The sequence below is a fragment of the Barbus barbus genome, assembly GCF_936440315.1.
Source record: "Barbus barbus genome assembly, chromosome: 14".
In the NCBI taxonomy this organism is placed as follows: Eukaryota; Metazoa; Chordata; class Actinopteri; order Cypriniformes; family Cyprinidae; genus Barbus; species Barbus barbus.
In genome coordinates this window covers 6744674-6770437 of record NC_136742.1, presented here as the reverse complement: position 1 = coordinate 6770437, position 25764 = coordinate 6744674, and the positions used below count along the sequence as shown (strand labels likewise).

The 25764-nt window shown below is 38.2% G+C and overlaps 1 protein-coding gene across 4 annotated transcripts in view; it reads right to left on the bottom strand.

Moving 5' to 3' along the window:
- The window catches only part of LOC306880251 (AT-rich interactive domain-containing protein 1B-like), a gene marked incomplete at its 5' end in the record, with an annotated part of 104711 nt that overhangs the window by 20516 nt on the left and 58431 nt on the right, over window positions 1–25764 (bottom strand). For 2 of the 4 annotated variants that reach the window (XM_079433660.1, XM_079433663.1), the window contains 5 exons: window positions 5269–5409; window positions 7117–7459; window positions 14367–14537; window positions 19071–19160; window positions 21449–21692. In XM_079433660.1, coding sequence (XP_079289786.1) covers window positions 5269–5409; window positions 7117–7459; window positions 14367–14537; window positions 19071–19160; window positions 21449–21692 — 989 coding nt within the window. The remainder of the gene's footprint in view (window positions 1–5268; window positions 5410–7116; window positions 7460–14366; window positions 14538–19070; window positions 19161–21448; window positions 21693–25764) is intronic. The other 2 variants (XM_079433661.1, XM_079433662.1) reach the window with 1 other exon arrangement.

The following is a 25764-nucleotide window of genomic DNA, read 5'->3' as shown; positions in this document are numbered from 1 at the left end:
TTGGTGTAAAAGATGTTGAAGATTAGCAGATAGGCTGTCGATTCAATAAATGATGAGCCGTTTTCTCTAAAAAGCAGTTTATTTAGCGTATTGAAGCCTCTCTTGCATTGACATTCATTAATTCATTCATTCATTCAAAAAAAAAAAAAAAAAAAGAAAACGGCCCCTGTCTCCTATCCCACGTACTGCCAAAGCGGAAGCGTTAGCATTAGCCATTACGCTTTTTCGGCGAAAAGTTGCAGGCTTGCAAAGTGGCTTTGACAATACTACAGCGAGAATAAAAGTTACGCCTTCTTTCTTTGCGTAAACATTTGGGCGGTGTTATGCAAATCTTCTAACACAGTGATGTAGATGTGGGGGCGTGTTTAAATGAGGCGTTTTAGGAAGGTATGGACGAGTCTTTTTTTTATTTTTGTTAACTGTTTATTGAGTTTTATTTTGTGGAACAGTAGTACAAAACAAAAATCAGCTGTACAAAATTAAAACCCATCCCAACCCTCGGTAGACTTAGAAATAAATAAATAAATAAAATAACAAATAATAAACACATTAATTAATATTAATAGATAAATAAATAACAATAAAATTATTTTTACATAGATTTTAGAAAAGAAGACAACATTAAAAGCTGAATGCCATGAATTAACAGTTTTCACGTTAGATCCATGTATACGAGAAGTAGAGAGTTCCATCGAGATAATGTCCAACAAATACACAGTCCAGGTTCATCAGTCCATTGTGTGAGGAGGATTCCAATGGTTGACCAGCAATTTTTTTGCTGCTGTGAGAGCAGCTAACAGTAAAGATCTTTGTTGGACGGACAAGGTGAAGTCCCAAAAGTCATTCATGAAAAAATGGCGCGGAGACAAACATATCTCAGTAACCAACAAATATGATGGAGCTGAGTCCAAAAAGGTGAGAGAGGGGCACTCACAAAAAAAAATGCAAAAACGTGCCTAAAACTCCTTGGGAACAGAGATTACACTGAGGAGAAGACAACAGATTCATATAAAAACGTTTCATTGGAGTCAAATAAACCCTATGCAGCAATTTCCAATGAATCATTTGGTGATTAGGGTTTTTAGAAGACAATTTAAACATACCCCATACCTGATCGGAAAATAAAACATGCACATCCTCATTAAGATCTTTATCCCAAACAGTAGTAATAGATAAAGGTTTGTATGAATGCTCAAGAAGAAAGAGATAGATGACTGAAGCAGAGGAGGGAGATTCCTCAGAAGGAAGGATTAGTTTGTGTAAAGGGTGAACAGGCAGTTGAGAGTTCCAAGGCATCCCATATGCCTGTAGGGCCGATCTAATGCTCAAATACATACAAAAAGGAGGTGCCTGGCAGATTATATTGAGTTTTAAGATTCTGGAAGGATTTTAAACCACTATCATCATAGATATCTCCCAGAGTGTTTACTTTACTATGAGTCCACTGCGGACAATGAAATGGAGTACTGCCTGACAAAAGGTTATTATTGTGGAAAATAGGCGAATGCCTATGCCATTTTGTAACTAGTTGTGAAAGTCTTTCAACATCCCTCCATGTTGAGAGGAGGTGGGTTACAATGGGACCAAACCGAGATGTACACTGCTTAAGCGGAACTCCCGAAATAACAAGATGCTTCAATTTATACGGATAAACAATAGATTCCTCAATTGCTCTCCAAGACACAGAAGCGTCAGGATCAAACCAAACTGCTAAAGGGCGGAGGGAAAAGGCTTGAGCATACAGTCTAAAATTAGGGAAAGAAAGACCTCCATGTAATCTACATCGTTGTAAGGTAGTCAGTTTAATACGAGGACATTTCCCATCCCATATATACCGTGAAACACATGCATCTAGTTTATTCCAGTAGCCAACGAGCGAGAGAAATCATGAAAGAAAAGAAATTAATACGTGGGAGAACATTTATTTTAATCACCGATATACGGCCTGAAAAGAAGTAGGAAGACGAGACCAGTTTTCCAAATCTGAGGATACTTTGGCTAGAATACCATTATAGTTTTTTGAGACGATTTCCTGCAGGGAAGGAGAAACATCTATCCCCAAGTACTTAAAGTTTTGAACCAATGGAATAGATATAGAAAGGGACATGGAATCAATTTTAGAATTGAGGGAAAGTAAACATGACTTACTCCAATTAATTTTAAACCTTAAGAGAAATCCAAAATGATCAAATAAATTCAGCACACGAGGAATAGAATGTGACGGCTTCTCCAAAAACAATAAGATATCATCAGAAATATGATGATGAGTATTCCGTATATTTATGGGAGAAATTTGAGCTAAGGGTTGCAAGGATAGGGCAAATAACAGAGGAGACAGCGGGCAACCCTGACGAGTACCTCGATGTATAAAGAATGGGTTCGAGCGAACAGCACCTCTGAGAACAGTGGCTGCTGGATTGGCATACAGAACTTTTATCATATTTATGAAACTCGATCCCAGACCCAGATGCTGTAGAACCGCCCATAAATAGTTCCATTCTAGCTGATCGAAAGCTTTCATCGCATCTAGAGATAATACTGCGCAAGGGGAGGACAAACTATTCTTCAAATTAATAATATGATATAACCTGTGTAAATTATCCAAAGCGGAGCGAGATTTAATGAATCCTGTTTGGTCATGATGAACTAGCCCATTCATACATTTCTCTAGACGACGAGATGGTACTTTAGCATATAATTTAACATCAGTCCCTATCAAAGAAATTGGCCGGTAACTAGAACAGGAAGTCGGATCTTTATCTTTTTTTAACAAGAGAGAAATAACAGCTATATTAATAGATGGATGAAATGAGCCTTGAGTAACTGAAAAATTTATCATATCAGTAGTATATGATTCGATTGGAATGCCATCTATGCCTGGGGATTTCCCCTTGTTCATAGATCGAATTGCTGACTCCAGCTCCTGAAGAGAGATCGGTTCAGCCAGGTATTCAGAATCTGACAGCCTAGGTAAATCAAGGTTGGACAGAAAAGATGCAAAAGAGTCAGGGTCACCATCAGCAGAAGAAGTATAGAGGTTAGAGTAAAAAGAGTGAAAGGCGATATTAATGTCTTTTGGCTCAAAAAAAGGTAGCTTGGTCAACTCCCTTGAAAATAATAATTCTGCCTGGATCAGGAATTCTGCCCTGGATTTTACTGAGTGTATTGTCTGAGAAACAACGCTGATTATCTCTAGTCAGATTCTGGAGCTGTGATTCCAGTTCAACTATCTTTTTGTAGAAATCCTGTGAATATTGTCTTATTCCTTATAAACCCTGTTCGAGGATCATCCACTGAGCCTTGGTTAATTTCAATAAACTCAGCAAATTTATTTCTGAATTGACTGCAAAAATGTTCATCCTGTAACAATTTAAGGTTAAATCGCCATCTAGTGGCACGAGATGGCCGAGGGATCAATGATAATCTGCACAAATTTCCATCATGATCCGACAAAGATAAGGAAGAGATATCGTGAAAGAGTGAAAAAGTAAAAGACATTGCCGAAGTTTGTCAGAACACGGCCATTAATAGTACAACTCAGAATATTAAGATCAGTCATAGAGATCAAACAGAATCACTGCATATTAAGACAAAATACAAGTTTGAAAATAAAACCAGTTGAGTCTACCATTAAACCACTCCCCACCCTCCCCGTTACCATTCAAAAAAACAAACACATTCCCATGAACTATGGTAGATCAAACCAAGAACAAACCTTGATCTACCAGCACCCCTTAATATGGTCCGTGGCGTCAACAAAACCCTGCACATTACTGTAGCACCAACATTTGGCCCCATAGTCACATATTGACTAGGTAGTATTTCTATTAAAAAAAAAAAAAAAAAGATAGAAAGAAAAGAGAGAAGTGAACATTAAAAGACACAGTCACCTAACCATTTAGAGCATCTCTTCTCCGATTAGACAGCAAATGTCCAGCTGAAGCTCACTGAGAGTTGGTGGATGAAAGGGATCTGAGAAAATCTCTTGCTTCTTCTGGGAATATAGCATGTTAGGTTCACCTTGACTGAGAATGACCTTCAGCGTTGCAGGATAAAGGAGAAAATTCTGGATGCCAGCGTCTCTCATTTCCTTCCTAATTGGCGCAAATGCACTTCTTTTTGCTGTGACCGGAGAAAAATCTGGAAAGAAAGACAGCGTTGCTCTGTTGGAAGTTTTCACAGGGGCATGAAGCTCCCTGTCCGTGTACCGCAGCAGTTTAAAAATGAAAACCCGTGGTTTAATGCGATCTGAGGAGAGCCTTGTGTACACGCGATGCGCTCGCTCCACTTCAATCTCTTTGCCCGCCAGAGACGGGAGCCACGTCGGTAGCGATCTTTTCAAAAAGCCCATAGGGTCGTCCTTTTCGGAATCTTCAGGCAATCCAACCAGACGCAGATTGCTGCGCCTATTGAGATCCTGTAAGTCCACAACCTGTTGCTCGAGCGCGGCAACGCGCCTATCATGATCTGCAACAACTTTCTTTTGTTCTCTCATCTCCGCTGTAAGAAGATCAAGTTTAGAGCATAGCGACTGAACAACTGGCACGTGAGAAGGGAACTCGTTCCGCATCGCCATCAACTAGCACAACCAATGAATAAAACTTAAAACAAAACAAAAAAAATCAGCAAAAAGAGGCCAAACGTACGGAGCTCTACTCAAGTCCGACTAGGTTCATGAGCACGTCACGTGACTCCTCTGTATGGACGAGTCTTGACTTTTATAAAGAATTTGGGTTTGAGACTTTATTCTTTGCTACTTTACGGATCTTATCTTTGCACAAACAGCTTTTAACACTCCAAAGACAAAGGAAAACCTGAAATCGCATCATATGACCCCTTTAAGTTGTATGATGATTACTACACGGTACTTTCTGCTCTTTTCTGTCCATTTTGGAACGGGACAGTTTTTTTTTGTAATGGAAAAGGGCTGTTTAAACTTTTTTTAAATTCCCCTTTTGTGTTCAACAGGAAAAAATAACAGCATACAGGTTTAGAAAGACTAGTTTTTGGTGAACTACTCATTTAAACTTCCAGCCTTCCTCTTTCACTGTAACTCGTAACGTTTTGACGTTCTCTCCAGAGGATGCTTCTCCTGTCTGTGTAAAAACTATATGATTACATTTCTTAAATGCTCAGAGTAGAACACAGCCATGGTGGAGGAGAAAGGAGAGGCTTATGCAGAGCGCTTGGCTTGTGTCATTTCTAGCGGATGCGAGCAGACTCAAGCAGAGTAAAGCCATCCAGTCAGGGGTCTGAATTTGAACCTACCCATACAGCTCAGCGTGAGGCTGCCCCTGGCCTTGCCCAGAACTGTGGTGAGGGTGATGGGGGTGAGGGATAGGGAAGGAGGCTGGCCGTCCCCCAAGCCCAGACAGGCCTGGGTATACAGGGGACCTGCCAAAGGGAGGCCTGAAGCAGGGGGAAGAGCATAAAAGTCTCCTTGGTGCTTGTTCACTTTCAACAGAGATGACAACTCAAAGGTGCATTACATGTTTGGCCCTGTCCCAAATGCCGCCTTCAGCATTATTAGGAGACCTACTGCCAAATAGACTGCTGAGTAGTAGCCAACAAGTGAGGCATAAGCAAAATGACAAAATGAACATGCATAAAAGTTGCAAAGGGGGACCATTGACTGATGCTTTAGGAAGGTATGGTGAATATGACAACATAATAATGTGAGTAAAAAGGTGGGGCTTAATTCAAATATCTTTATTAAATATCTATCTGCATAAATGTCATTAAAGGGATAGTTCAACCAAAATTTTTGTAATTATTTACTCACCCTCAAGTTGTTCCAAACCTGTATGAGATTAATTCCTGTTTGAATCATCATTGATCTCCATAGTATACATTTTTCATCCTATGGAAATCAGTGGGAACCAGCAACTGTTTGGTTTCCCACATTCTTCAAAATATCTTCTTTTATGTTCAACAGAAGAAAGACACTCGTACAGGTTTGGACCAACTTCAGCGTGAGCAAATAATTACATCATTTTCATTTTTAGGTGAACTATCCCTTAACAGTGGTACCAAATCAGCCCACACACATTTGCTGTTCTCTCTCCACTCTTGCCTCACATAAGAACATGGTCCTCTCATTGAAACTCCAGGAAAACCAATCAATATTACCAACATCCAATGAAAATGTGGGGGATGCTATCATAAATAATTGAATATGCAGTATTTAGACATTTAAATTCATTCTTAAATAACAAATGGCAATGAGTAATAATAATTAAACATGACAAAATGAATAAATACACAAAATTGTTATTAATTTTGATTACACCTGTATTTAATTTGTTATGGTTGTATTTAATATCTATTGCTTATTTATTTTTATTAAAGCATTTGTTTTGTGAATAAATAATATGCCTGTTTATCTGATCATCAATTAACTAAGCTGAAGTATTTTTGTCAACAAAATCTAAGTAACAGCTGGCATTATTTTAATTCAATTAACAGTTACCATGAGCAGAGAGTTTACTTAATTGGTTTTGATACAGCTCTTGAGAAAACAGAATTGAAATCGACCGATCATGTGACAAGAAATCAAGATATCAGTATTGGCTATAACAATCTAAATAGAGAACACAGAACGATTTTAATTGTATTTGTCTAAAATATTATTCGTTTTGTATGGCGTAAAAAAAAAAAAAACTTTACTCGTTGCAATGTTAAACTGAGTCTCTTTTTTCATTAACACAGGATTTCCCCAAATGGAATTAAATTAATTAATTAAAAAACAACAACATATTTTCATGCTTTTTTTTTATCTTTACCTAAAAGGATAGTTCACCCCAGAATTAAACCTGTATGACCGGTTTGTTTTGTGGAACATAAAAGAAGGTATTTTGAAAAATATTTTATCAGATTTTTGTCCATACAACGAAGCCAAACCTGTTTGGTTACCAGCATTCTTTAAAATATCTTCTTTTGTGTTTCACTGGAGAAAGAACATCATAATCATACAGGTATAAAATGCCATTTAAATCATGCATGGCAGAATTTTCATTTTGAATTGAACTATCCCTTTAAATATTTATGCAATCTAGACCAAACATGACATCTTGTTCAACTAAAGCAGGAGGAGACTTAATTAAGGCTCTGATTTACCTGGGCTGTCCAGAGGGGACTGGGTTCTGCTGGCCAGATGCAGGGCCACCCTCGTGGGGTTTGCGATTGACGTTGGGAGGAGGTGGACCCATTCCTGGGCCAGCAGACTGAGGCATGTTGGGTGAGGTTGGAGCCACACTGCTGGAGCCTGCTGGGTACGGCCGGCCACCGGCTGGATGCCCTGGTCCTTGAGCCGTGGTCACAGACCCACATGGTTGCCCTGGACCCTGCCCGTGCATTGGACTGCTGGCATTCATGCCAAGACTGTTGCCCATGCCTGGGCCAGGGCCGCTGTAGTTGGCACCTGGTGCTCCACCATAGTTAGGAGGGCGTGGGTAGTTACCTAGGGATAAACAAGACTAATGTAAAAGCCCTGATAACATAAAAAGTGCAACTCAAGAAACATTACAAAAAAAATGCATGACCCCTTTAAGAGTTAAAAACGTTTTGACAAAACATGTCAAGATCCCTGCATTCTGTTCCATTCCATCATATTTGCTTCCTCTTGATGAAAAAAAAACCTGTGTTTCCAAACAATCATAAACACAACCCAGAAAAAGCATTTACAATGTAATCAATGTTGCAATGTTACTCAGTTTTCAAATCTTGATTTTGGCCAATTTACAGTTTGAATGCCTTAATGAATAGCCATATTTTATTCATTTTAATGCACAGGATGGTCCAAAAGAGGTGTGTAAATAATAACTGAATTTTTGTAAAAAGTAAATAGAGTCCATTTTGAGCTAAAAGCCAGTCTAAATTCTGCATACATCATTCTTTTCTTTCTCTGTTTCTTCTCAGGCAGTCAAATGATCAGATCTTTGTGGGAGAGCAGAAGGCAGTGAAGTCTGGACACATTTCAGCCAAATTGACATTTTTCAAAACTAGTGTGGGACCAAAGCCCCAGCAGGCCATCAGAGAGCCCGTTGTTAATGAAGTATGTCTCCTCATGACATGTTTCAAGAGCAACCGTCTGAGGACATTCAATTCAGCCTGACACCCACTGGACGCCAAGTTTCTCTCGTCAAGTTTCTCAGGGGACGAGACATCATGTTCACCACGTGGAGTTCCGTCTAACGTGCTGATGTGCATAATGGGCATAAATTTTATCGTGCCCAGATCACTACTTGGCAGGAAGAGTTTGCCAAGCAGCATTTCAGTCACAATTAGAACTGGGATTTCCACTCCTCAAGCTGTCGAAACGTTGAGATCTCTGGCTCATTCAGGTTTCAAGAGTTCCCTGTGGAAATCAGAGAGTCTTGGCATGTTTTCCTCTTTCCCAGTGTAAAAAAAAAGGACTAAAAATGTATTCCAAAATCACATGAAGCAGGTTGGGGGATGCTGGCTTTTTGCCCCCGTTCTGTAGTTACACTGAATCGAGACCCTTAACAAGCTCCTTCACGGTGGGGAGGATGGGCACTCCAGCCTGCAAGGATGTTGACGTGGACCAGGAGCAATGCCAATTACACAGAAATGCCGTACTGCTGTCAGACACTCTGTGGTGACTTTCCTCCAGCCCTGTTAATCCCAACATTCCCTCAGGTGAGAAAGAGGGAAAGGTGACATGAATGTGAAGGATGCAGCCGGCTGCCCTTCTGACAGTGCCGTGAGAGATGCATAGATGACAGAGGGTTTGGGACATGGGAACACAATTTGATGCCTACTGTGAGCTAAAAAGATGTGTATCTCACCTTGTTTCAGTGACCCCCATATTTCTGGAATTCAGCTACACAAAACGCCAAAGCTTGTTCTGACACAACAGGACTCAAAGGCTTCCCACTTCCCTGCCTTCAACTCAATTCACATCAACAAGTAAGCTTTGAGTCAAAGACAATTCTCTGTTTAAAGGGAATATATCATGGAAAAGGGGATTTTCCTTGCTCGTTTGAAACTCTGCAGATCAAAAACACTTTAAATTCATTATAGCCCAGTCATCGTTTCACCCTTAATGACAAAGAAATAAATAGATTTGTGCTAACTTGGCAGATTTCATAAAAAAGATAAAACTGAAATATCACTGACAAAAGTATTCAGACCATTTGCTAAGACAATTTAGGTCAGGTACATCCCATTTCTCTGGATTATTGTTGAGATGTTCCCTCACTTTTGGATTCCCTCTGTGGCAATATTCAATCAATTGGACATAATATATCTGTATAAATTAGTCCGACAGCTAAAAAAATACATTATATTAGAACAAAAACCAAGCCACGAGGTCCAAGGAACTGCCTGCAAAGCTCAAAGACAAAAATGTGTTGAGGCACTGATCTGGGGAATGTTACAAAAACATTCTTCTGAACTGAAGGGTTCCCACTAGCACAGTGGACTCCATAATTCGTAAATGGAAAAAGTTTGGAAGTCTTCCTAAAGCTGGGTATCCAGCCAAAAGAAATCAGGGGAGAAGGGTCTTGGTGACCAAGCTCCAGAGGTCCTGTGTGGACCATATGACCACAGATGGGCCTAAGGTTCACTCTCAAACAGGACAATGACACTAAGCACACGGACAAGCCAAGAGTGGCTTATAGGGATGACTCTGTGAATGTCCCTGAGTCGCCCAGCAAGAGCTGGACTTGAACCACATAGAACATCGCTCATGAAACCAGAAAATGGCTGTTCATAGATGAGATTGAGAGGATCTTCAGTGAAGAATGGCAGAAAACCCCAAATCCAGATGTGAAAAATTGTTGCCTTATAACCAAAAAGACTTGAGTATGTAATTGCTACAAAAGGTGCTTTAACTAAGTACTGAGTACATATGCAATGTGACATTCTCAGTTTTTTCCTTTGTAATAATTTTGCATTTGAGTTATAACAAAAATGCTTTTCATTGTCATTATTTGCGGTTTGGAGTATAGATTGAAGTGGGAAAAAATTAAAAAATACTTTCTGAGTGCACTGCATGACGGTCAATGTTTATGCCGGCTGATTTTTCAGCAGATTTTCAATCATAATCCTCATTTACATAGTTGATGGAGAATCAGATCTCAGCAGGGGAGCCTTAACAGCCGCAATGACTCAACTCCCTGCTGAGTTAATAGCCTTACTGACTAGAAATCAACTTCCGTCTCATTCAAAATTAACGTTCATTTGGCTCTGGCAGTGACCATTGACCAATGAGCTTCTGAAGAAGCAACAAGCCATTGTCCTGCTTGAAACTCAAAGACTTTCATCCCTCTGCCATTCTTGATTGCCAAATCTAACACACCTTCAACAAAAGAGGGCGAGATTTCATCAAAAACAGTTGGCAGGAGAGACAACTCTCTTTCTCATCAAAATAACTGTTTTGGGTCGACTAGTTAGACATTTGTACATATCAACCCCCACTAAAACCCGCAGTAAAATGGACAACCCCTAGTAAAACTGGTGGCCCTGATGAATGACAGTGTAATTTACAATGGTCAGATTCATATGCAAACAGGTTAGCCAATCAAAAAAGGTAATCTACATAAATTGCCTTAAATTGCCGAAGTATACGTTGGGCTTAATGCACAGCAAAACTAGTCCCATCACCAAAACTCTGTTGCAGTGCTACTTATGTTATGCAGCAGCACGCAACTGATGTGTGACCCCTGTTACCTGTTAATATGGGCACCAAAATGAATCAATGTAAAACAAGATGTATGAGTCAGAGAGAGTGTGGAAAATTGTCAAAAAAAAAAGAATTATGAATGTCTGTATTGTAAGTAGACTTCAGGAAACAATAAAATGCTACATTTTATGCTGTTCCAAACTATGAATTGACTGAGGCGTCTATTCATGGATCCTATCAATCTGTGTACACAATTCTGTGGTCGACTGCCGCTATAGCTCAGTCAGTGTCAGGCCTGCAACGGCGGCTGCTCCCCTGTTGTCTTGAGCCGGCTGTCAGTCATTTGAATGAGAGTACAGGACAACAGGGACTATCAATCAGGCAGAGTGGAGGCCATGACATTATAAAGGCACGCTTAGCAGCTATTCATTTATTACACCAGCACGCCATAACATTCATGATGAATTGCTGCTGAGCCCTGTTAATGGGGTCTCTTTCACAGAGGCACACAGCTGAAACAACAACGGACACTATGTATTAATTCACCAAAAAATATAAACTTTGTCATTTACTCACACTTTCAAACCCAGATTACTTACTTTCTTCTGAGAACACGAAAGGAGATACATATATGTGACCCTGGACCACAAAAGCAGTCTTAAGTCGCTGGGGTATATTTGTAGCAATAGCCAAAAATACATTGTATGGGTCAACATTGTTGATTTTTCTTTTATGCCAAAAATCATTAGGATATTAGGTAAAGATCATGCTCCATGAAGATATTTTGTAATTTCCTACTGTAAATATATCAAAACTTAATTTTTGATTAGTAATATGCATTGTTAAGAACTTCATTTGGACAACTTTAAAAGTGATTTTCTCAATATTTAAGATTTTTTTGCACCCTCAGATTCCAGATTTTCAAATAGTTGTATCTCGGCCAAATATCGTCCGATCCTAACAAACCATACATCAATGGAAAGCTTTCATATGATGTATAAATCTCAATTTCGAAAAATTGACCCTTATGACTGGTTTTGTGGTCCATGGTTACATATTTATATTCAGGGCCTAAAACTATTGCACTAGGCTTGACTGACATGATATGGTTCTTGCATGTGATCGGTCACAACACCATGTATGTATGAATATGCATGATGTTAAAGTAATGACAAAAATGAAATTTGAGAGGTATAGCAGAGGGCAAAATTTGTGTGTTCCTCACACAAAGCTACTTCAGAAAACTTGCAATATAGTGCACATAAAGCCTTGAATGGTTTATCTCCTCCACATTCATTGCGTTCTCAAAATCCTGGCCAGTTGATAATTCCTAGAATATCAAGACCGACTGCAGCTGGTAGATTCTTTTCCTGTTTAGCTCCCAAACTCGCATTGTTCAGGAGGCAGACACTCTGTCAGTTTCAATCTAGATTAAAAGACCCTTCCTTTAAAGGGGTCATGAACTGAGAAATCAAAATTCCCTTCATCTTTTGATATATGAGTTCATTGTGCTATAAAAACATCCTGCAAGTTTCAGAACTCAAAACAGCTTTTATTGAAGCCAGTCTGCCAAAACGACAGCTTATGGAATGTTCTACTCTATGATAGTGTGGATAAGCACTGCTTCTGCAGAAGAACAACACCAGCTTCTACATCACTGCCTGTTTAGCCCCGCCCACCGATTCTACATCACTGCCTGTTTAGCCCCGCCCACCGATTCTGCATCACTGCCTGTTTAGCTCCGCCCACCAATTCTACATCACTGCCTGTTTAGCCCCGCCCACCGATTCTGCATCACTGCCTGTTTAGCCCCGCCCACCGATTCTGCATCACTGCCTGTTTAGCCCCGCCCACCCATTCGCGCACATAGTAGGTAATTGACAAGAGCAGCAAACGCAAGTCTATGCAGAAACCAAATAATAAACTTTATGTAAAGAACTTTTTTTTAATGAAGCTCCAGACCAGTAAGAACTTGGTCCTTTGTTCACTTCATTTTTTTTACCACAGATTCGTTTACAAACAAGGCGCAATTCAATATGTTACATCATAAGAAGAATGCTTATGTTAGTCTGTCTGATTTTCCCTTATCCCAAGGATACCATAGCCAATTCGGCCTGTATCCATATCATGGTGGATCTGCACCCAGTAACGACCACAACACAGCAATTCACTGCCAGTGAAGACCTCGATGAGACAGGCCCACAGGACAGATGCTCAGCAAAGCGACTTGATGATCCCTCAGCACAGATCCCTACAGCCAGCTATGGGGTCATGCCAGGATAAACTGGGGCCTGTGCACAGTTTTATCAATTCATTGTAATAAGCCAGTTGTCTTATTACTGGCTAAACAGAAGCTCTACCTTCATGTTTTCAAACCTTCTGAACAGACTACAACTCTTTCCCGCCTAATGCTGGTGTGATGTACCTCCGTCAATAATCACACCATGTTCACGGGCTTAGGTCAGAGGAGAACTGTTCGCTTGACTGGGATGAGTTTCTCCCAAGGTTATTTCTCCATTTCTGTCAGAGGATGGAGTTTGGGTTTCTTGCCACTGTCACCTTCTGGCTTGATTAGCTGGTGTCTGAAAGTCACTTAACTTTCAGAGAATGGTCAATATGACCACACTGACACCACTGGATGAGAACAAAACCTGAACTGAATTAAGCTGGATGATGGTATCATCATCTTCTGTAGAGCTGCTTACAGCTGAATTGCATCTAGCAACAATGACAGTTACTGAACTGAATTGAATGAACTGAGCTCAAGCTAAATATTGACATTGCTCTATCTTGCAGAACTGCCTATAGCTGAACTGGGCTCATTTCAAATTGATGAACTTCACACTGTTATTGATCTGAACCAACACTGAACTGAACACTTGCTTAGTTGGGGTCTGAAAGACAATTAACTTTCAGTAATTTATCGATGTGACTACACAGATTATCACCTTCAGATGAGAACAAAACTTGAACTGAATTAAGCTAAGTGAACATTGTTATTGATCTGAACCAACATTAGCTAACTTTAGCACCACTGTCTTTTAAAGCTGTTTTATGGCAGAATCTGAATTGTCTCCATAATTGATTCTGCTATTTTTCCTGTATATCTCTGTGAAGCTCCTTTGTCACAATCTGTATTGTATAAAGCGCTATAGAAATAAAGGTGGCTCGACTTGCACAAGACGTATGGACCACTATTTTTATTGTACTTTTTGTTCTTTTTTGATCAGCCCTTCGTCACTAAAGAGCAGAAAGAGCAGCATCTTTAAAAACTACAACAATAATAACAACTAATAACAACCAACAGACAATAACATTGTTTATTATAAGTGTATAAGTGTGTTTATTTTGTTGTCTGTCGCTTTAAATGCTCAAGCTTCTTAGTGTTGGGTGGATTCTCATTGGCTGTCAATGTTTTTATTGTTCTTCAGCTGGAAAAAATAAATGTTCTGAAACTGATTAAAACAATATCCTTCCTCTGTGTGGTTATAGTTTTGTCAACATAAAAACTTGATTTTTATCGTTATAGTTATCATCCACGGTGTGAATGGGCTTTAAGGCGAAATGATTTGGAACAACTCAAGAATGAGTGAGGGGTCTATAGTGTTTTGTTATAACAATTTGGAGCACAAAAAATTCACACAAGACAACTAGAAGAAAATCGTTACATAAAAATGTCAAATGTTTTCATGCGGAAGAGCTTGGGATGTGTGTGTGTTACCTGAAGGGCCATACTGGCCACTTTGGGGCCCATAAGAGGAGCCCAGCTGATAGGAGCTCACACTATGTTGCATAGGGCCAGTAGGACAGGAGTGTGGAGACATAGAAGGTCCAGGCTGCTGGCCTCCAAACTGGGGACCAGGTGCATTGCGCTGCATGTTAGGTGCAAATCCTAAAAAGTTAAACCGCAAAAGAGATTAACCATAACAACCAGGAAATTGGTTATAGGTGATGTAAGGCTTAGTGCTGAAATTCAAACTATTGTGTATAGTTTTGAATAATACATTTTTTCAGTATTATTCAGTGCATTCTGCATATACGTTTTCAGAATTAATTAACTAAGCAAGGTATGTTCTAATAGTATATGGGACAGTCCCAGTTAATATATAAACATAAATTAATAATTAGGGATGCACAGAATGTTCGGCAAACCGAATAAGCAAAAAGACCAAATAAATAGTACCAAAGAATGACGTCACACAATCAAATAGTGGCACGCACTAATGCAGCAAACATGTCAGAGAAAGACGCAAAAATCTTTATAAGCACTGACAGCGAGAGACTGTATAGTACTGCATCTATGGCAAGCCGTTTTGACTTTTATTCAGTCTCAGGATATGAATTCTTGATATCAACAATCCAGTTTTTACTAGTTAAAATGCTAATTCTTGATATCAGGAATTAAGATTTGTACTAGTAACAATGGCTATTTTTGATATCAGCAACTACATTTCCACTAGTAACAATGTTAATTCTTGATTTCAACAATTCAATTTTCACTAGTTAAAATGTCAATTCTTGATATCAAGAATTAAATTGTTGATATCTGTAATTGTATCTTCACTAGTTAAATGTCACCATAGGATGCCATTCAAAATCAATTGTTGATACCAAGAATTAATTTCTTACTAGTTGAAATTCCAATTTCACAGAAATACAATTCTTACTAGTAAAAATGTCTATTCTTGATTTCAGATATTTAATTGTCACTAGTGACCAGTGTTAGGGGTAACGCATTACAAGTAGCGTGAGTTACGTAATAATATTACTTTTTTCAAGTAACTAGTAAAGTATCGCACTAGTAAAAACTGAATTGTTGACATCAAGTATTCATATCCTGAGAATGAATAAAAGTCAAAACGGCTTGCCATACTGCATCACGTCTTCAATGAGAAGAGTTACTGTATGATGATTGAAATCGTGCAATGGCCTCAAACGATTAGTAAATAAACTGCAGAACGTTGTGTTTTCTAATACACGCATGGATTGCATGAATTCAAACAGCGCTGCACAAGCTTGCGACACTATCTGCTTGTTAGCTATGGCTCAAAGTCCAAAGCGTGAGCAAAATCTGCGCTGAAACTGTGTTACTCATCAGCTGCTCAGTAACGTTTTTATGCATTTTTTAAAACAAAATAAGAAAAGACAATAATAATGATAATAATAATTGCAACAGCTCTATTAATACATTTATTATAACACACACATAGTGTTCAAATTGGGATCTGTAATGTTTTCTAATGTTTTAAAAGAATTATCTTCTGCTCAGCAAGGCGGCATTAATACATAACTGATACAAGAAGGGGGTCTCAAAAATGGCCAAAAAATATTATTTTACTAACTTATTAATTTTAAGTTAAATTGTGTTTTGTTGGTATAGAGTCTGCTAGAATGTTAAAAAAATGTTCAGTGTTAAGTAAATATTTTTAAATTGTTGTTTTGTAATTTATTTTTTCTTTGAAAATCTAGACAAGACAGTAAGTTTAATTTATGCAATGGTGAAAAAAAATTGGCAAAATATACAGTGGGTACGGAAAGTATTCAGACCCCTTTAAATTTTTCACTCTTTGTTATATTGCAGCCATTTGCTAAAATCATTTAAGTTCATTTTTTTTCCTCATTAATGTACACACAGCACCCCATATTGACAGAAAAACACAGAATTGTTGACATTTTTGCAGATTTATTAAAAAAGAAAAACTGAAATATCACATGGTCGTAAGTATTCAGACCCTTTGCTGTGACACTCATATATTTAACTCAGGTGCTGTCCATTTCTTCGGATCATCCTTGAGATGGTTCTACACCTTCATTTGAGTCCAGTTGTGTTTGATTATACTGATTGGACTTAATTAGGAAAGCCACACACCTGTCTATATAAGACCTTACAGCTCACAATGCATGTCAGAGCAAATGAGAATCATGAGGTCAAAGGAACTGCCTGAAGAGCTCAGAGACAGAATTGTGGCAAGGCACAGATCTGGCCAAGGTTACAAAAAAACTTCTGCTTCACTTAAGGTTCCTAAGAGCACAGTGGCATCCATAATCCTTAAATGGATGACGTTTGGGACGACCAGAACCCTTCTTAGAGCTGGCCGTCTGGCCAAACTGAGCTATCGGGGGAGAAGAGCCTTGGTGAGAGAGGTAAAGAAGAACCCAAAGATCACTGTGGCTGAGCTCCAGAGATGCAGTCGGGAGATGGGAAAAAGTTGTAGAAAGTCAATCATCAAATTGACAAAAATCAAAAAACCTCTACCAGTCGGGGCTTTATGGCAGAGTGGCCAGACGGAAGCCTCTCCTCAGTGCAAGACACATGAAAGCCCGCATGGAGTTTGCTAAAAAACACCTGAAGATTCTCTGGTCTGATGAGACCAAGATAGGACTTTTTGGCCTTAATTCTAAGCGGTATGTGTGGAGAAAACCAGGCACTGCTCATCACCTGTCCAATACAGTCCCAACAGTGAAGCATGGTGGTGGCAGCATCATGCTGTGGGGGTGTTTTTCAGCTGCAGGGACAGGACGACTGGTTGCAATCGAGGGAAAGATGAATGTGGCCAAGTACAGGGATATCCTGGACGAAAACCTTCTCCAGAGTGCTCAGGACCTCAGACTGGGCCGAAGGTTTACCTTCCAACAAGACAATGACCCTAAGCACACAGCTAAAATAACGAAGGAGTGGCTTCACAACAACTCCGTGACTGTTCTTGAATGGCCCAGCCAGAGCCCTGACTTAAACCCAATTGAGCATCTCTGGAGAGACCTAAAAATGGCTGTCCACCAACGTTTACCATCCAACCTGACAGAACTGGAGAGGATCTGCAAGGAGGAATGGCAGAGGATCCCCAAATCCAGGTGTGAAAAACTTGTTGCATCTTTCCCAAAAAGACTCATGGCTGTATTAGATCAAAAGGGTGCTTCTACTAAATACTGAGCAAAGGGTCTGAATACTTAGGACCATGTGATATTTCAGTTTTTCTTTTTTAATAAATCTGCAAAAATGTCAACAATTCTGTCTTTTTCTGTCAATATGGGGTGCTGTGTGTACATTAATGAGGAAAAAAAATGAACTTAAATGATTTTAGCAAATGGCTGCAATATAACAAAGAGTGAAAAATTGAAGGGGGTCTGAATACTTTCCGTACCCACTGTATGTGAAAAACAGTGTTCGGTATTCGGCCTTTGGCCCAGTGTTTCATTTTGTTTGGCTTCGGCCAAAAATGTTAATTTCAGTGCATCCCTATTAATAATCAATGTTCAAAATGCAATTTCAAAACCGCTCTCATTTACCAGTACAGAAAAAAAAACTGAATTACATTTTTGTTTTAATATATATATATATGTATATATTATTTGTAACCTTGTGTTGTTGACTCAATAACTGGTTAACTCATCTGTCAGTTTAAAAAAAAAAAAGGCATAATTAGTCATTTTTAATGTTTAATAAAACTTGCTTGACCAATGAAATTTCTCAGCTGAGTTGTATTTATGTAATTATTTATGTCAGAAAAGGAAAAACTGTGATGTTGTTTTGGAATGAAAGCTGCACTCTAGCCCTTCTTGTACTACAGGCAACATACTGTAGTTTTATTCATGCTAAAGTCTTTTTACTTATATACTCAGATGTTTGATCATTAAAAGTCAGACAATATTTCATTTTATTGACACAACCAAGAAATATCTTTTGCAATTTTCCTTACAAGTAATCACACTGGCTACATAACAAAAAGGGCTATTCACAACCCATTTTATTTCTGTAATGTGTTATATTTCCTAGTGAAACAGAATAATGAGCAAGTAAAGATGTTGAAAGAGAACTGACTCGACTGTCAGAAGTGGGCATTCTTTACAAAACTGAAGCCAGACCTAAATGTCATTTTGAAATGGATTGTGGAGGACCACTGCCCACCTGTAGCACTGCCACCACCAACTTTTTGGAGCTGGACATGGAGGCGGAAGGACCAAATCTTTATTTGTTATGACTGTTGTAATCTGATGGTTAATATTTAATGCACATTTACATTGTGATGGAAGGTTACAACGATTTTCTATGCAACAAGGTGCATACATTGTGCACAGCAAGACTAAAAATGTGTATTCAGAATGTAAAAAACGTAAGGCTATGTTACCTTCTGGAGTATGTAAACCTAATTGTGATCACACTTGCAAAGGGTAAATAGCTGACATTTACAAAATGCTTTAATAGTTTTGGTTTGCTCATGGAAAATGGCTCTGCAGCATCACACTGTTAGTGGAATCCATAACATGTGTTAATACACATCATATAATCGTGTTCATTCATCTGAAGTGACTCCGGAATTGCTGGAAAGAGCTGACGTCCATTTTATTGGACAAACCTCTTCCTCTTCCTGATAGCTGTAAATAGAGGCAGTGTGAGCCGTAATGTTACAGCAGGAAATCAACTCACCTCTCTCCTGAGACATGGGCGACTGACTGTGAGTGGAATGGGAGCCCACGTCTGGAACGTTCCCAGGGGTCTGAGGGGCCATCTGTGTACCTGTGTGTGGGAAAAACATGTACATGTGTGCACAAACCCACAGTCTTTCACTGTACAAACTAGGGCTGGGCGGTATATCGAGTTTGTACGATATGAGGCAATACCATATCGATACAGAAGCCTATGTTTGAAATGAGCACATCTGGGAAAAAATATCTAGCAGAGAACACAGACTTGTTCTAAACATGTGACAAGCTTTATATTGAGGGCTTTAAAAACCCATACGCGCCAAACAGACGGAGCTCAATGAAATAGGAGCACAATAATTCTGACTAAAATATAGATTTTGCTGAAATATTTGTAGTTGGACAATAAATGTGACATATGTAGAATTTTAAGCTTACAAGTTAAGTGTATTTGTATGATAGCACTAACTGTAAAGTGACTGTAATTGCGTTATCAAAATAGCCTTTTTACTCAATTCGTCTGAGCGTTATTATTTTCAGTTTAGTAAATTTAACTTCTGCTTTAAAAGCATTATTTTTCTTTTTAGATTGCAATGTTACAATGTTAGAATTGATTTAGTTTAATCCAAATACAAAAGCGTAGAAAATACCCAGATATATATATATATACCGTATACAAATCAGCCAAAAAATACCGAGATATGATTTTTTGCTCATATCGCCCAGCCCTAGTACAAACATTATTTTCTTAATCAGTATTTTTGTTTACCAGTAAAATAAAGTAAAATTCTGAGGATACTAAGAGTTGTTTTCAGATTCTGTTTTTAATGTTTTTTTATTTTTATTTAATTAAATATTATTTATTTTATATATTATTTATATTTATAAACAAATAATTATTATTTTATTAATTAATTATTTAATTATATAAATTACAATTTAAATGATATTGTAATTTTGTTACATTTACTGTATGTCTAAAAACTCTGGAAAATAATCTTATCATCTTCCGTTTAGATATTTTACTGGGAAGCGAGACAAAAATACTGATTATAAAAAAATATTTTTGCTGTGCACATGCACAAAACCACAAACGCAGTTAATGGTCTCATACAAGAGCTACATTTCACGATAAATATCAGACAAATTAGCCTAGAGGGCAGAATATCTAACCACACGTCCCATGGGAGGTGTTTAAGGCTCATTGTTTCTCTCCCAGGGGCCAAGTTGTGTGCTTGTATGTACAGAATGTGTATATTTGTAAAAGCGGAGATATTCAATCTGCAGTAATGGCACACGGATCACATGTCAGGGCCAGCCCTGTATGCGGCTAATGGCCGTCGGTGCTCCCAGTAGGGATGAGGCCGTTTTGTGTGCAGCAGGGTAAACGGTCTCCTGTGGACCTTGTTAGTGACATTCAGAAGGGAAAGGAAAAACAGCAGTTTCAGCTGCACAAAGCCCTCTGCTGCCCGGCTAACAATGCAGCACACAGCAGGACAGTAATTGTGTCAAAGTGACTCCAAACTGCTAACAGACTTTCAAAACTATTTTAATGATGGAGTGACTTGTTTTAAAGTCAGCTTGAATCCTGCTGCTGACCCACTGCCGTCTGGAGCTCAAACACCTCGGCCTCCGACTGCTCCACTGTGGCAGGATTAAATGACATGCATGTGACGGCTGTAGCTAATGGGTACGTCAAAGTTAGCATAAGAATAAAGTTTTTTCCCAAAATATTCACAACAGAAAATCAAGAATATGTGCCAAGTTAGAGAGAATTTCAGTCTGTATTTAAAATGTTTTTAGCAGCTAAATTTCAGCAGACTTCACTGATGAAATGTTAGAAAACCCAAACATGTACAATGACTGATAGGCAGAAAATAATAATGAAAATATGAAAATTATTTATTTTCTTATATAATATATATTATTTATGTTGATTAATGAATGTAATGTAAAACGATTTGGTCATACAAATAGATATATATATATATATATTAAGACTATTAAAAATAATGAATTTTATTTAAAATATTTATTATTAATTTAATTAATTAATAAAATAATAAATATTTTAAATAAAATTCATTATTTTATTTAAAATATTTATACTTTTATTAATTGAATTAGCATTAATATTTAATTGATTAAATTATTGATTGAAGATTAATCAATTTGACATTCTATTTATTATAAATATTCTTGAAAATTCCCATCTCTACTACAGAATAATCTTATACAGTTCAACATTATTACATAAATAGTATTTCAAATGATTAAAATAAATTAAGCAAACTAAAAACAAAACTTGAAACAGCACATAAATATTAAATTTCTCATTGAAAAAATAAATCAAAAAATTATATCTCACACAGAATCTTTTACCTGGCCCACTGGCAGGTGATATGGGCCCAGATCGTGATTGGCTGGAACCCACAGGTGATCCCACCGGTGAGGGCGAGGGCCCGCTGCGCATGCTGGGGACCCGGGGCGAGGCGTGGGGCGAGAAAGGTGACTGGGCAGGGTTACTCTGTTCTCCCTGGCTACTGGTGGAACCCGAAGCACTGACGGCCGAACTGAGACCCGCCTCTGTTCCGGTGGGGAGGTCGTCTATAGAGCCAGATAGATCCTGAAGTACACAAACACAAGAAACTTGAGTTGAAGAATGAGCCATTATCATATTTTTCAAGACTCCAAAAGAGCCAAGCAGCACAGCAGGCTATACATAAGAACATATTTTGGAAGTAAGTAATGTAAAGCATATTTGTGACCCTGGACCACAAAATCAATCATAAGTCGCTGGGGTATATTTGTAGCAATAGCCAAAAATACATTGTATGGGTCAAAATAATAAATTTTTCTTTTATGCCAAAATCATTACTATATTAAGTAAAGATCTTGTTCCATGAAGATATTTTGCCAATTTCCAAGCGTAAATATTTCAAAACTTAATTTTTGATTTGTAAGATGCATTGCTAAGAGCTTCATTTGGACAACTTTAAAGGTGATTTTCTCTATATTTTGCTTTTTTTGCTCCCTCAGATTCCAGATTTTCAAATAGTTGTCTCTCGACCAAATATTGTCCTATCCTAACAAACCATACATAAATGGAAAGCTTAATTATTTAGCTTTCAGATGATGAATAAATATCATTTTCATTAAATTGACCTTATGACTGGTTTTGTGGTCCATAGTCACATTTTATTAATGGACTTGATGTCACATCTTATTTGGAAGAATGCAAATGAACAGACAAAAGCAGTTCTGAAGCAGCAAACCAGGAAAGACTCTACTTAAAAAACTGCAGGTCAGTCTGAACATAGTGCATTAATTATAAGTGTATACTGCCAAAATTACAACCAGTGCCAATCTAAACCCTATAAATAAACCACTTAGGGGGCCTGGGACCTTTTTACCCCACAAGTGATCCTGCATTCAGCCAACAGGCTCTGAGTTCATGTCTGCAAATAATCATAATCAACCTTGCAACTGAAATTAGTTTCCAATTGCTGAGGTGATAACAACTCCTGGCCTGAAGTGCAGCAAAGGAACTTTAGTAGAGTGGTTGTTTAGTGATTGCTCATTGTTATTCCCCATGGTCTCAAAAGCAACACTGATGATACTGGAAGACAGGCCTTCAGAAGTACTACCAATTTTCTGTAACTAATAATAAACACTATGACAAATATGGGAAAAATAAAACCGATTTCCTTTGCCGTGTATTACATCAGGCCAATTGTGCTGGAAGTTTATAGATCAAAACTTTCCAATGAAGCCTTAAATTCCACGACACATGAGCCAGTGGTTCCAGCATTGAGCAGCAATGTATGATTGTGATGGAAACTCAGGCGGTCTTCAGAAGAGACTAACGTTCACGTTGCAGGCTTAATGGTGATGACCTAGTTGAGGATGAAGAGGAACATATGCTCAGCTTTGTGCAATAGCACATATCGGCCTCGATGACGGAGTGTCGTGAAGACTGCACTGGGTCAACTACTTCGGCGGTAACTTTCTCCGCTGGAAAGTCTCAGCTTTTCCAGTTACACTAGACAGCTTGTTAATGTTATTGTGGATTCTTTTTCCAGATGACTCAAAAAGGGGGATGGTCACAATTCACATTTCATAAGAAGTACTTTTAAAAAGATAGTTCACCTAAAATGTCACCATCAAAAAGGAGATGTTTAAGCTTATAGAAAGTCATATACACCTAGGATGCATTGAGGGTAAAACATGGGCTAATTTTTCTTTTTGGGTGAATTAACTCTTCAAGAAAAGATGCACCGGTCAACCGGCTATAAATCAGAACCGGACAGTTTTTACTCCAAACCCACGATCGGCAGCTGGCTGTTTTTTTGTTTTAGTTTGGCCAATCTCTATTCTGGAATTGCACACAAACGGCAATCATTTCCCAAAATGTAATTTATGTGGAAATATTACAAAGTCTGTAAACAGGACATTAACAGAGGCCAGAGATGCTGAAGACTGCAAATACTGTAAGCAAACAGAGCAGCTCACTGTTGCTCGAAATATTTGATATAAAATATTTTATGGTTATATGGATCACTGAAGGGAATTCAGAAAAGTTTCAACGGCATTTTCTGTTCCTCTTATCTGTCGGTAATAATAGCCTTGTGGGCAGCATGCGCCGTTGTTCTTCAGGCATCCTGAGTTTGTGTCCCAGCTTGGGGACTTTTCCAATTTCGTCCCCCTCACGCTCTCCCAGTTTGCTTTCTGTCACCTTACTGTTCTATCAAAATAAAAAGGCTAAACATAAATCTTCTTTTCCTCTTATCTCCATGTAAAGCCAATTAAAGTAGTGTTTATAAGCGCAGCGCTGCTTTATTGTCAGAGAGAGAATTTGTGTCCTCATTCAACCTGTCTGCTGTTTCTGTTTCATGCTGGTGTTTTATGTAGTATAATTTAGCAAAGCTAAAGTCAGACCATTGTGTTTTTGCTTTAAATATTGAAGTTATACAATCTCATTCAAATCAAAAAACAAATAAAAAAACATACAGCTTATGCTATATGTACAGTTACAGATGTAGCCTTTTTTTTGGATTGTGATTAAAATGCAGTGGTTGCTTCTAATTTCAAATAGCAACAGATATTTAAGGCTAATTTGCCTGTTATAGAGCCATTAAACAACAAACACGTTTGATTAAAGAAAAAAAAAATTTAATCGGCCATGAAAAATGTTTCATCTCAAGCAATATGGACCAAAATTGTGGTTGTCTTTTTCACCACTCTCAACAGGAGTATTGTAAATATGCTAATTTTTCTATATGACACATCATGATTGGTTATAAACCACTGTAGAATACACTCACATCACTGATGTGATATTTGATTATTAGTAGACGTCAATGAGATTTGAAAAATGTGGCTTTTTTGTGAATAAAGACTTGAACTTCTATCTTTCCTTCACAAAAATATATTGAATGGCTTCGGAATGTATTGTATTTTATGACACTGATATTTTTGGAGCTTTGTGGAAAAGAGCTTCAAGAACATTCTATAAAAACATTCTTTCCTCAGTCATTTGGGTTTGGAAAGACAAGTAAATGATGACAGAATTTTTTAGGGTGATCTCAAATTGTAGGATAAATAACTTCTGTTGTTTTAATTTTGGTGACATGTTGTATTCATCTCTACAAGCTTTTCTTGCAGAGCTCCTAGTGGTAGAAGTCAAACCACTTCAACCTTGTACAAATTAGTCGAGGCTGGAGCTTGCTTGATTTATGTCCATAATTAGTTATATTCGTTAAGTCTCTGGCTTCTTTAATTGATGAATGCAATTATTCAGGCTCATTGGCCCTTCAAAGTTCCTCTCTTTCCATCTCTCACCCTCCAAATCTCAGCAGAGGAGAAAAAATTAAATAATGAATGCAGCGTCTCTCTCTTCTGATTGGTGAGATTGAGTAATGCAGCCCACCCAACGCTCATCCTTCATCATTTCACATGACAGCATCCGTACAAGCCAATTAAAACATGGAGGAATTATGAGAGGATAATTGGGGAGCCAGGCGTGGCCATCTGAAGCCTGGTCTCTTTAAAACAGCTCAGAATTCAAAACCTGGATTTAAGGGCTTTGTTGAAGTGCTATTATAAAAAATATATTATCGGAGTGTCTATTTACACTAGGGATGCACGATATTATCGGACTGATATCGAAATCGGCCGATAATGACTTTAAATGTAAATATCGGCATCGGCCTGACATGCAAAATTATGCCGATATGTCTTGCCGATAAGGGGAAGGGGTTAACTCGCATGTGCTCAGGGTGTGCTAGCGATTAGATCACGTCAGCAATATGGCTCATTCTTGAAGCAAAGTTTTGTCTGAATGATGAATAGATTGACTGTTTTGGATCGCTGCATTTAATGTGTGAAGGCATGTACAGAATGACGCGTTCGGTGTGGGATAGAGTAAACAGTTATAGCACAAGCAGGGGCAGCAGTGACAGCCTCCCCCAGGTCCTAATGCCCGTTCAGTAAGTAGTTTTAATAGTAGGGGCGCTGTTGGCCTACTTCTAATTAAATTAAAAGTAAAATAGCCTACACAAATAACATTTAGACTGTGTTTCTGATTAAATAAAGCAGTAATTGATGTAATAAAATAAGTATGTTTTGATTTAATGGTCAGAAGCTATAGCTTACATGAAAAAAAAAAAATCACAAACATGACACTTGTAAATTAAATA